General features: G+C 45.5%; 1 protein-coding gene across 1 annotated transcript in view; it reads right to left on the minus strand.

Moving 5' to 3' along the window:
• The window catches only part of LOC117508715 (unconventional myosin-VIIa-like), a 289,667-nt gene that overhangs the window by 114,836 nt on the left and 161,353 nt on the right, over positions 1 to 13,478 (minus strand). The window contains exons 17-18 of the mRNA XM_034168534.1: positions 12,846 to 12,983; positions 2,314 to 2,472 (exon numbers count right to left, since the gene is read on the minus strand). Of these exons, the coding sequence (XP_034024425.1) occupies positions 2,314 to 2,472; positions 12,846 to 12,983 (297 nt within the window). The remainder of the gene's footprint in view (positions 1 to 2,313; positions 2,473 to 12,845; positions 12,984 to 13,478) is intronic.

Raw genomic sequence — 13,478 nt, forward strand, 5'->3', positions numbered from 1 at the left:
ATTTGAACGACAGTCATGCAAATTCGAGCTGCATTTGAAATCCCCATATAGCATTCGTGTGTGCACTCCAAACAGACAGGCACAATTGCGAAGTCAGCCCGAGTGTCGAGCACATGCCCAACACTGTTGAGGTGCATTCGAAGTGGTAAAAGCTTGAACGGCAGCTGCAGTGCAGTATGTTTGCTGTGCAGACTGTATTTGAGGGATATTCGCTATGGTCAGGCACGTCAAATCCTGCCGGCATGTCCAGATTGTGCCACACGTGCGCCCCCACTGGATCCCGTTTGGGGTTCGCAAAGGAAATATTTTTATGTGCAATGTCTGTGGCACACAATCATCTTGTGAACTACACGTGGACATTGCGCAATCAGTGTTATATCCAAAATACACCTCAGATCACAGATACACTGTCATGCCCTCTCATGATGATTGTGGACTAACATGATCATCAAAGATGGAACACCGCATGGAGCTGCGTGGTGCCGCACTGCTGGTCCCATGTGCAGTCACTGTGTTCCAGCGACTCTGTGCGACGCTACACCATGCAACTGACAGCTGTGACAGCACATCTCACAGCTGTGAAACACATATTGTCGTATGTACACCATCCATCTCTTTACAAACCATGAAAAAAATAAAACTGACCTTTGGAGCACCTGCAGTTGGCAGCCAGGCTGCGCCATGTGAAAATATCCGTGTAATCCTGTGATCAGCCAACTAGCAAGAGCAAATGTCAAAGTCCACCACAAAATGTATATTCTACTTGACATGGCATCCTGCGGTGTGCCGCGCACCATCCAGCCAGACGGCAGGTCGCACGGCCCTTCCGCGTGCTTGGACACAGCTCTTCCGCGAGACTGCTCAGCTCCTGCCGTGAACTTTGTTCACACTGACCAACTGACCAATCAGTGTGCGCGCAAGGGAGGGAGGGGGAGAGGCAGTGAGTGCGTGGGTGGGTGAGGGGGGCAGCAATTGACATATTTAATACATATCTTGTTTCCAGACCATACATTAGATGTATTTTAACATCCAGTGTTGGCAGGTCTTGTGAAGAGGGCAGACACAGTCCTGGCTCACCCCACTCCCCATGTTTGCCATACATACATTTGGACATTGACCGGCAATTGGACCTCAGTGCAATCTAACAGCATTCTATGGTCATACTGTGTGATACTGTGTTCCACCAATGTTCAACATTCATGCGTGTACACATGGTCATGTACGACTCAGTCGAAGCGGGATTCGCCCACATTCTTGGTGATACGCATACGCATTTGTACATGATTATCTGACTGTCTGTCTGTCTGTGTCTTGAACTTTTGCAGTTTTTCATATTTGGCCTAGTTCGGCCTCATTCATGCTCATTCGTGTTAAGTACGATGGTGCTCTTACTGAAACTCCTTTCCCACATTTAAAGGGAGCAGAAAAATCCAGCAACAGCTACTACTTGAGTCTTATAAGGATTTTTTCATTCATTCATTTTATTCTCTTTCTATATTTTGGATATCTGTAAAATCATGTGAGGAATATACAGCAATAAAAGACTGGGAATGTGAGATCTTTGAACTAGCAGGAATCATGCCCAGACTTGATGTGCATAAACTTTAAACTTAAAACCAAAATTTAGCAAAGCAGAAGAGGACAGGACAGATCTCAACATAGTTTTTTTTTCCTGTTGCTTGTTCATTTTTATTTAATTTGATTAACAGACAGTCTGTTCACCTCTCAGTCTCTGCACTGTGCAACCTGCATTTGCCACATCACTCAACTGACCGAGGTCCTGGTTTGCAACCACCAAACTGGCCAAAGTAAGTACAGCATCCTGGATCATGCCCAGAGAAATGCACCACATGGCCATAAACTATCATAACTAATGTTCATGCGCAATACAAGTGATACGCATCAGCTTAGTAATCATACGTTTGACACATGGTTTTCCACCAGTACCCAAGGATACTCACAAGACAACAAAGACATGTAGTTGTCACTTTTGATTATTACTCAGCATTCAAGTCTCACAACCATAGGAAGACAGGAATATGTAACGTAATATTTTCATTAGCTAATGGGGCATTCAATGGAGCACACAGTTTTGCCAAGGCGCAAAATGTCTAATCTGTCTCAACCTCTTCATTTATATCCACCCAAAAACTGAACGGCTTTTTAAACATGTTCATTAAATTATGTGTGAACCTGCTCACCATAACAAACAAGGGGACTACAAGAACAGCAAGAACAACATAATGCCCTGTGGAAGCAATAATTAATCACTGACACTGCAGCAGGTCCAAAATAAATGCAAACCTCTCCTACCTGTTTGTAGGCTGGTTTGACTCCAGGCATGAGAACCCTGTAACGGTCAACAAACTCCACAAAGGTATAACGGATAGGATATCCTGCCCGGCGGATACGAATAGTCTCCATCATGCCAGAGTACCGCAGCTGGCGAACACACAACTCCCTGTCAAACAACTGCAGAAAGAAACAGGTTAAGGTTTGGGTTGTTCCACTTTGATTTCTTCACTGACGTCCATGTTCTGTGACATCGCACATGCCACATGAAGACAGAGTTGGCTCATGAATATCTGATTAAAGAAAAACAAACATTGAGATAAACACACAGAGGATGAACACAAAAAGGATTTTGTCCCAGGAAAACTGATGAAACCTAGCCTTGAGTTCCCATGTGTTTTCTGTCAAACTGCAGGTGAAATGTCACGTTTCTCTGTTCTACTCCACCATGAAGCTGTGACTGTCGATGTTACACTATGCAAGTTTCTCCATTCCCAGCAACAGAACTCCTTCAGAGCTGTCATAAGTGTTTTGGTGGCTTAAAATCCCAAGGAGTAGGACAAAACGCTACAGGAATAGTTTTGTCCCAGTGGCAACTGTGCATTTGAACAAATCTTAGTAGGTTTTGCACATATTTATTTATTTGCCCTTTGTACATTAGTTTTATGCTGACCATCTTTTAGTGGTTTCTCCTGATGCTTCTTTTTTTTTTTTAGTGGTTTAGTAAGCTTGTGAGTGCCCGGTGGTGTCTGTGTTACACTTTGTTTTGCATATGATATTCGTTAGTGTTTTCAGTGTTTTCATTCTTATTGTTGTGCCTGACTAACATTCAAGGATTCAAAGGAATTTTATTGTCATATGCACAGAAGAACATGTTCCCTGCACAATGAAATGTGTCTACTGCATTTAACCCATCCTAACTGCCAGTAGGAGCAGAAGTCGCCATTAGGCGCCCGGGGACCAGCTCCAGATGTACATCCACAACATGGACGCCCTTTTCTGTTTGCTGCAAGTCAAATCTACCTACGGGTACAAATAAAGTCACCTGAACCTTCACTCACTAGTATCCTGCTTGCACCATCACTCACTTTTTGAGACCTGCCTATTTGACAGATTTACCATACACTACCATACTGTTTGTATTTCTTAATGACTGCTCCAAATGAAGTCCAAGACATATTTGGTGACTTAGGAATTGTTCATGTATCCATCCCCTGACTGACTGAGAATGGCTGTAAATATGATGATTTACTGTAAATAGATCAAAGGCTGCAAATAACTATTACATCTATATTTTGGCGTCTCACTAATTTAGAAGATCTTCACTTAGCCTGGAAAAAGAGTCTGTTGCTCTATAAAAAAGCCCTCCGTAAAGCTAGGACATCTTTCTACTCATCACTAATTGAAGAAAATAAGAACAACCCCAGGTTTCTTTTCAGCACTGTAGCCAGGCTGACAAAGAGTCTGAGCTCTATTGAGCTGAGTATTCCATTAACTTTAACTAGTAATGACTTCATGACTTTCTTTGCTAACAAAATTTTAACTATTAGAGAAAAAATTACTCATAACCATCCCAAGGACGTATCGTTATCTTTGGCTGCTTTCAGTGATGCCGGTATTTGGTTAGACTCTTTCTCTCCGATTGTTCTGTCTGAGTTATTTTCATTAGTTACTTCATCCAAACCATCAACATGTTTATTAGACCCCATTCCTACCAGGCTGCTCAAGGAAGCCCTACCATTATTTAATGCTTCGATCTTAAATATGATCAATCTATCTTTGTTAGTTGGCTATGTACCACAGGCTTTTAAGGTGGCAGTAATTAAACCATTACTTAAAAAGCCATCACTTGACCCAGCTATCTTAGCTAATTATAGGCCAATCTCCAACCTTCATTTTCTCTCAAAAATTCTTGAAAGGGTAGTTGTAAAACAGCTAACTGATCATCTGCAGAGGAATGGTCTATCTGAAGAGTTTCAGTCAGGTTTTAGAATCCATCATAGTACAGAAACAGCATTAGTGAAGGTTACAAATGATCTTCTTATGGCCTCGGACAGTGGACTCATCTCTGTGCTTGTTCTGTTAGACCTCAGTGCTGCTTTTGATGCTGTTGACCATAAAAATTTATTACAGAGATTAGAGCATGCCATAGGTATTAAAGGCACTGCGCTGCGGTGGTTTGAATCATATTTGTCTAATAGATTACAATTTGTTCATGTAAATGGGGAATCTTCTTCACAGACTAAAGTTAATTATGGAGTTCCACAAGGTTCTGTGCTAGGACCAATTTTATTCACTTTATACATGCTTCCCTTAGGCAGTATTATTAGACGGTATTGCTTACATTTTCATTGTTACGCAGATGATACCCAGCTTTATCTATCCATGAAGCCAGAGGACACACACCAATTAGCTAAACTGCAGGATTGTCTTACAGACATAAAGACATGGATGACCTCTAATTTCCTGCTTTTAAACTCAGATAAAACTGAAGTTATTGTACTTGGCCCCACAAATCTTAGAAACATGGTGTCTAACCAGATCCTTACTCTGGATGGCATTACCCTGACCTCTAGTAATACTGTGAGAAATCTTGGAGTCATTTTTGATCAGGATATGTAATTCAAAGCGCATATTAAACAAATATGTAGGACTGCTTTTTTGCATTTACGCAATATCTCTAAAATCAGAAAGGTCTTGTCTCAGAGTGATGCTGAAAAACTAATTCATGCATTTATTTCCTCTAGGCTGGACTATTGTAATTCATTATTATCAGGTTGTCCTAAAAGTTCCCTAAAAAGCCTTCAGTTAATTCAAAATGCTGCAGCTAGAGTACTGACGGGGACTAGAAGGAGACAGCATATCTCATCCATATTGGCCTCTCTTCATTGGCTTCCTGTTAATTCTAGAATAGAATTTAAAATTCTTCTTCTTACTTATAAGGTTTTGAATAATCAGGTCCCATCTTATCTTAGGGACCTCGCAGTACCATATCACCCCAATAGAGCGCTTCGCTCTCAGACTGCAGGCTTACTTGTAGTTCCTAGGGTTTATAAGAGTATAATGGGAGGCAGAGCCTTCAGCTTTCAGGCTCCTCTCCTGTGGAACCAGCTCCCAATTCAGATCAGGGAGACAGACACCCTCTCTACTTTTAAGATTAGGCTTAAAACTTTCCTTTTTGCTAAAGCTTATAGTTAGGGCTGGATCAGGTGACCCTGAACCATCCCTTAGTTATGCTGCTATAGACGTAGACTGCTGGGGGGTTCCCATGATGCACTGTTTCTTTCTCTTTTTGCTCTGTATGCACCACTCTGCATTTAATCATTAGTGATCGATCTCTGCTCCCCTCCACAGCATGTCTTTTTCCTGGTTCTCTCCCTCAGCCCCAACCAGTCCCAGCAGAAGACTGCCCCTCCCTGAGCCTGGTTCTGCTGGAGGTTTCTTCCTGTTAAAAGGGAGTTTTTCCTTTCCACTGTAGCCAAGTGCTTGCTCACAGGGGGTCGTTTTGACCGTTGGGGTTTTACATAATTATTGTATGGCCTTGCCTTACAATATAAAGCGCCTTGGGGCAACTGTTTGTTGTGATTTGGCGCTATATAAAAAAATTGATTGATTGATTGATTGATTTTATGTCTGCATTAGCAATTTGTGCAATTTCATTATCTGAAATCATTTTTCACAGTTGTGGCACATTTTAATTGTTTTAAAATGGCACAGAATACACATTGCATCTCAGTTCTGCCAATGCATTCTCCAGAAAGTGTGTGTGTGCGAGTGTGTGTGTGTGGTGTTTACAGAAAGATATCCCGCTGACTAAAAATGATCTAACTCACACAAAGAGCAATTAAAAACGCAACCTCTTTGCTGGAGGAAATAATAATTAACAAGTAATAAATACAAACAGATTCAGAAAATGAACAAATTAATCTATGAGTCCTATATATAAAGCCCCTAAATTATACATGTCTGTCCCTGTTTCTGTGTGTGTGTGCGTGTGTGTGTATGTGTGTGTGTATGTGCAGCCCATATATGGATAAACAGCTGGAGCATGGGTGAGATCACCTGGATAGAACAAATAAAACCTGAACATCAACAAGCTCTACTAACAAGATAACCTTGGTTCAGCTGTTTATTAATACATATTTCAGGGGAATGAGCTATGATTAGGTGTGGGCATTAAAACTTATTACCCACTTATTTCCTCAGGAATCATGGATTAGTTTGACCAAACGTCTTCAAACTACTGATAACTGCTCTAAATGCTAATACTGTTAGCATCTTACTGACAGCTTCTAACAGGCAAACCTCTGTTTACTGAATCAGATTTTTGGGGACTGACTGATAGTTCTCATCATGGTTTTGCTTTGCTGTGGGTGTTAGATAATATCTGTGCTAATTCCTTATTTTGTGTTAGTTATCAAGTATTTGTTTTTTTATGTTTGAAAGTGTCTGGAACCTGGTTCTAACTGGTTCAAGGGTTCAACATAAGGGTTAAGTTTCACTTCCATCAAGAATGCGCGTTTCAGATAAAGAGATGGCTCCCCCAAGCTGTGGGGAACCAGTAAGATTAAAATTGTGAGACTAAAACACACCCACTGTAACGCCCACACTGACTTGTATAAAAGTGTTGTGCCAGCCACATTCGAGGTCTTTTACAAGATGGAGTCTGTCTGTGGAGACCCGGGCCTAGTTTTCAATGTGACTTTCAATAAATTCAAACTGAGGAATATGAGGTCTATTAGAAAAGTATCCGAACCTTATTATTTTTTTAAAAAACCATATGGATTTGAATCACGTGTGATTACATCAGCCAAGCTTGAACCCTCGTGCGCATGCAAGAGTTTTTTCACGCCTGTCGGTGACGTCATTCGCCTGTGAGCACGCCTTGTGGAAGGAGTGGTCCAGCCCCTCGTCGGATTTTCATTGTCTGAGAAGTTGCTGAGAGACTGGCGCTGTGCTTGATCAAAATTTTTTCAAAAACTGTGAGGCACATCCACGTGGACACCATTCGAGAAATTCAGCTGGTTTTCAGTGAAAATTTTAACGGCTGATGAGAGATTTTGGATTGTTTCTATCGCTGTAAGGACTTCCCACGGAGCGGGACGTCGCGCAGCGCTCCAAGGCGACGTCGTCATCCTGTTTCAAGCTAAAAACCTCCAAATTTAAGCCTCTGTTGACCCAGGACATCGTGAGAGAACAGAGAACTTTCAGAAAAGGTCGGAATCAGCAGTTTATCCGGACATTCCACTGTTAAAGGAGATTTTTTTAATGAAAGACGTCTGGGGGTGGTACCCGGACGAAAGGCTCACGGTGGCCCCCAGTTCCCTACAGAAACTCCTCCAGACTTGCGAGGAGAACTGGGGACCACGATCCGAGACGATGTTCGCAGGGATACCATGCAGACGTATGACGTGGTGGACCAGGAGGTCTGCAGTCTCCTGGGCCATCGGGAGCTTCGGGAGGGCCACGAAGTGGGCCGCCTTGGAGAACCGGTCCACTATCGTCAGGATGGTTGTCATTCCCTGGGATGCAGGGAGACCCGTGACGAAGTCCAGGCCGATGTGGGACCAGGGGCGATGAGGCACTGGCAGCGGCTGGAGGAGTCCCTTCTCCGGTTGGTGGACTGCCTTGCCCCTGGCACAGGTGGTACAGGCCCGGACATACTCCCGGACGTCGGCTTCCAAAGACACCCACCAGAACCGCTGCCGAACGACTGCCACGGTCCTTTGCACCCCTGGATGTCAGGTGAGCTTAGAACCGTGACAGAAGTCCAAAACTGCAGTCCTAGCGTCTGGTGGGACGTACAAACAGTTAGGCGGTCCACCGCCGGGGTCCGGGTGACGCGTCAGGGCCTCCCTGACGATGTTCTCCACGTCCTACGTCAGTGTGGCGACGATAGTGGACTCCGGGATGATGTTTTCTGGTGGATCCGACAGCTCCGCTCTGACTTCTTCTTCATGCACCCGGGACAGTGCGTCTGACCGCTGGTTCTTAGTCCCGGGGCGATAGGTGATCCTGAAGTCAAAACGGCCAAAAAAGAGAGACCAATGGGCTTGCCTGGGGTTCAGACACTTAGCGGTCCGGATATACTCCAGGTTCCGATGGTCGGTGAAAACCATGAATGGAACCACAGCTCCCTCCAATAAGTGTCTCCACTCCTCCAGGGCCTCCTTCACTGCCAGGAGCTCCCGATTGCCGACGTCATAATTCCGCTCTGCTGGGGTCAACCTGCGGGAGAAATAGGCACGGGGTGGAGAACCTTATCGGACTCCCCGTTCTGGGACAGCACGGCTCCTATCCCTGAGTCAGAGGCATCTACTTCCACAACAAACTGGCGGCTAGGATCGGGCTGCACCAGAACTGGCGCAGTAGAGAACCGGCGTTTCAACTCCCTAAACGCGGCTTCGCACCGATCCGACCAGGTGAAGGGAACTTTTGGGGAGGTCAGGGCTGTAAGGGGACCAACAACCTGACTATAGCCCTTGATAAACCTCCGATAGAAATTAGCGAAGCCGAGGAACTGTTGCAGCTTCCTACGGCTTGCCAGTTGGGGCCAATCTCTCACCGCCGCTACCTTGGCCGGATCAGGGGCGACGGAGTTGGAGGAGATTATGAACCCCAGGAAGGACAAAGAAGTACGGTGGAACTCGCACTTCACAAACAGCCGGTTCTCCAACAATCGCTGCAGGACCTGACGTACATGCTTAACATGGGTCTCAGGATCCGGGGAGAAGATGAGGATATCGTCTAGGTATACGAAGACGAACCGATGCAGGAAGTCCCGCAAGACGTCATTTACTAATGCTTGGAACGTCGCGGGGGCGTTAGTGAGGCCGAACGGCATGACCAGGTACTCAAAGTGACCTAACGGGGTGTTAAATGTCGTCTTCCATTTGTCTCCCTTCCGGATCCGAACCAGGTGATACGCGTTCCTAAGATCCAATTTAGTGAACATTTTGGCTCCATGCAGGGGCGTGAACACTGAATCCAACAGGGGCAACAGGTATCGGTTGCGAACCGTGATCTCGTTCAGCCCTCTAAAATCAATGCATGGACGGAGTCCGCCGTCCTTCTTGCCCACAAAAAAGAAACCAGCACCTAACGAGGAGGACAAGTTCCGGATCAACCCGGCAGCTAAAGAGTCCTGGATGTAGGTCTCCATCGATTCTTGCTCGAGGCGTGAGAGGTTGTACAGTTTACTGGACGGATACTCAGCGCCCAGGATTAAATCAATGGCACAATCGTACGGTCGATGTGGGGGAAGCGTGAGTGCCAGATCTTTGCTGAAAACGCCAGCAAGATCGTGGTACTCAACTGGCACCGCCGTGAGATGGGGGGGACTCGAACCTCCTCTTTAGCAGTCACACCGGGTGGAACCGAGGATCGTAAACACTCCAGGTGGCAGGTTTCGCTCCATTGAGCCACAACCCCAGACGGCCAATTGATCCGGGGATTGTGCTTACTAATCCATGGATAGCCCAAAATAACTCTGGAGGTAGAAGGTGTCACAAAAAACAAAATCTCCTCCCTGTGATTCCCAGACACAACCAGTGTTAAGGGCTGTGTCTGGTGTGTGATTAATGGAAGAAGGGTGCCATGTAGTGCCCGTACCCTCACTGTTGAGGGAAGAGCCACTAGAGGGAGCCCTACTTCTTTAGCCCATCTGCTATCTAGCAGATTCCCTTCTGACCCCGTGTCGATTAGTGCTGGGGCTTGAAGGGTTAAATCCCCACAGAGGATCACAACTGGGATTCGTGCGGATTTTCGTGCATTACCCGCATGTGTGTTATGGCCCACCCTTAGCCCAGTGTCTAAGGGCGAGCGTTGGTGTTTAACCGCTTGGGGCATTGCTTCTGCAGATGCTTGTCAGAGCCGCAGAAAAAGCACTCTCCGCGGGCCAGCCTCCTCTGTCTGTTTTCTAATTTTATTTTGGCCCTGCTCGTGTCCATAGCTTCGTCAGCAGGGGGAGCTGTCGTCACACGGAGCATTCTGGCTCTGGAGCGTGGGGAAGGCGGGGCTGCTTCGGACCAGGAAGGGAGAGGGGCGGCGCGTGCCCGGCCACGTCCTTCGTCTCGCTCCCGCTGACGTTCTTCCAATCGGTTGTCTAAACGTATGACTAAATCAATAAGCCCGTCTAAATCCCGCGGCTCATCTCTACCCATCAGGTGCTCCTTCAGGACCGAAGACATTCCATGTACGAAGGTGGCGCGGAGCGCTACCGTATTCCAGCCGGCCCTCGCGGCCGCGACACGGAAGTCGACTGCATACTCTGCAGCGCTCCGTCGCCCCTGTCGAATGGACAGCAGCAGCGTGGAAGCAGATTCGCCTTGATTAGGGTGATCAAACACTTGTCTGAATTCCCGTACGAACCCAGTGTAAGTCGTTAGGAGCCGCGAATTCTGCTCCCAAAGCGCCGTAGCTCAGGCGCGTGCCTCACCTCGAAGCAAACTGACAACATAAGCCACCTTGCTGGAGTCTGACACGTACATTACTGGACGCTGAGCGAAGACGAGCGAGCACTGCATTAAGAAGTCCGCGCACGTCTCAACACAGCCTCCGTACGGCTCCGGGGGACTTATGTATGCTTCAGGGGATGGGGGGGGGTCCGTTGAACGACCACTGGAGGGTCCCTGTTCTGCAACAGGTCAGCAGGAGGAGGAGCGGCAGCCGCGCCCTGTGAACGCGCTTCCACCTGTGCGGTGAGATCCTCCATCCTACGATGGAGTAGTACATTCTGCTCGGTTACCAAATCTAACCGAGCAGTGAAGGCGGCCAAAAATTGCTGCAATTGCTGCGGTCAATAGATAATCCAATAAATACAATTTATTGTGGCAAATGTGCACAACAGGTCGAATACTGCTTTTAGACAGTCAATTACAAAATACAACAGGTGACGTGTGGGCAGGCCCGAGGGTAGGAGACGCCTATCCAGAGAAGAGCCGGGGCCCACAAGGTACCGCCGCCAACGAAGACCTGCAGTACACTGAAGCCGCCAAGTCCCGAGTCCCCAGGTGGCCTCTACTTCAGCTGTCAGATCCGGTACTGCTGGCAGGAACAAAAACAGGTTAATGGTGGGTGTGTGGACACCCACTAAGCAGTCAGCAACTCACAATGTTTATCCACTTGGAGGGAACACCTCCACCTCCAACTCTGGAACCAGTTAACAGCAGAGCCTGAACTACTACTTATCGTAAGTGGAATGAGAAGTGAAGATCGTCACTCCCCCACTGTCCACAAACCCAGCTCCAGCTGCAAGTAGAGCTCCAGGTACTCCTGCAAAAAGTTCAGAACAAACAAGGTATGTGCGTTCGGCACAGAAACAACGGCTGAGAGAATTACCTGAGTGGTAAACTGATATCTCGGCAGAGATGTGGTGTCTCCTCCAGGCTTTTATAGTGGTGATGATGGTGATTGCTGACAGCTGTCAGTCCTGGCTCCTGGGTAGTGACTGTGCCCTCTGGTGCCTGAAACCCGACTACAGGCAGGGCGCCCTCTGGCGTTGGCCAGCAGTACCTCCTCTTCGGGCGGTCCACACAACATAAGGGGCAGTATATTACATAAAGAACCGGGAGAAATTACAGTGGGCATTAAAAACTATGACCTGCTTATTTCCTCAACAACCCTGGATTATTTTGCTGTCACATCTTCAATCTACCAATAGCTGTTACAAATGCTAATTCAGTTAGCATCTTACAAACAAGCTAAGCTGACAGGCTAACCTCAGTCCAGGTGTTAATTTCATCATATTTTTTGGTGGCTGAATGGTGGTTCTCAATGGTTTTGCTTTGGTGTAGACATTAAAACATTTGACCTGGTTATTTCCTCAGTAATCGCGGATTAAAGACCTAACATCATAAAGGTCCCAATAGCTGCTACAAATCCTAACACCGTTAGCATCCGACAATACAAATACCGATGCACACACATCTTAGATGATCTGTCTGAAGAATTAACCACACAACAAGCCATATTATTAGAGATATTTACAGATATAAATAAGGGTCAACATACAAGATGTCACTCAAAGTGGCCACACCCCTAATGTGTTGGGAGACCTGTGCTTTGTTTCATTCTGAATGTGACAACATGATAATGATGATGTCTGAAAAACAATAAATGCATATTTTAGTTATATGACTGGATTTGATCTTCCATGTATTTTGATCAAAGATGATTTAATTTCTTCAACTTGCTTCTGCCCCCCAACCAACCAAACAAACAAACAAAAAAACAAAACAAATGAAAGCACCCATGGCCAGTATTTACAGTCTTTTTCAAACAATTAATTCTTTGACGAACATCCTATTGCATTTATTGTAGATATTTATTTTTTAATATTACATTACACATTACACATTCGAACCAACAGGTGTTTCTGCAATTGAACTAATAAAGTGAAATTGCTGCAAACTGGCATGATGGATGGATGATCCTCCTGTACAGTTACATTTGTCATTACCGTTCATTAATCTTCTGGTGGACTTTATCCTCAAATGAACGCAAATATCAAAGTTAAACTGATGTATTTGTTTGGACAGAGTGCAGGTACTCACCATGGGTTTCTTGTATTCATTGGGTTTGATGCAGCGAACAAAGAACGGCTGACACACACTCAAAGTTCTCATCAGCAGCTCCAAAGACCGCTTGAACTGACTGCTCAGAGTGGGAGAGCGCTTCCTGGTCTCCGCCCCCTTATCACACACACACACACACACACACACACACAATGAGGAATGTTTTGTTTTTCTCTTCCTGACCTCTGCCAGTGACCTCTGACCTTTTTCCCTGCCTCTAAACCTGCTGGCCTGTGTAAGTAAATGTAAGTGCAGATCAAGCAGAGATGATATCAGAGTGTATTTAATTCTAAATACTGATAAGCCAACACTTATGTCATCTGATGTATTTACTTTCTCACACCAAGTGCTGAAAAGAAAAAGGCATAACTGATTAGAGTACTGACAACTAATAATAAAGGTTTCAATGTGAACTTGGCGTAAAACATACTTCCACATTTTTTAATGTTTACTATGTGTGTACGTAGTTCAGCTTTACACACAAAATCAAAGCACGAATAAATTCTTTCAATATCATTTAAAGACAACCCTACACAGGACTGCAAGAAAATAACGTACTTCTCTACTTAATTTAAGGTTACAATTTGCATGTATCTTTCTGAAGTAATTCCA

This window comes from Thalassophryne amazonica, chromosome 4 (genome assembly GCF_902500255.1).
Source record: "Thalassophryne amazonica chromosome 4, fThaAma1.1, whole genome shotgun sequence".
NCBI lineage: Eukaryota > Metazoa > Chordata > Actinopteri > Batrachoidiformes > Batrachoididae > Thalassophryne > Thalassophryne amazonica.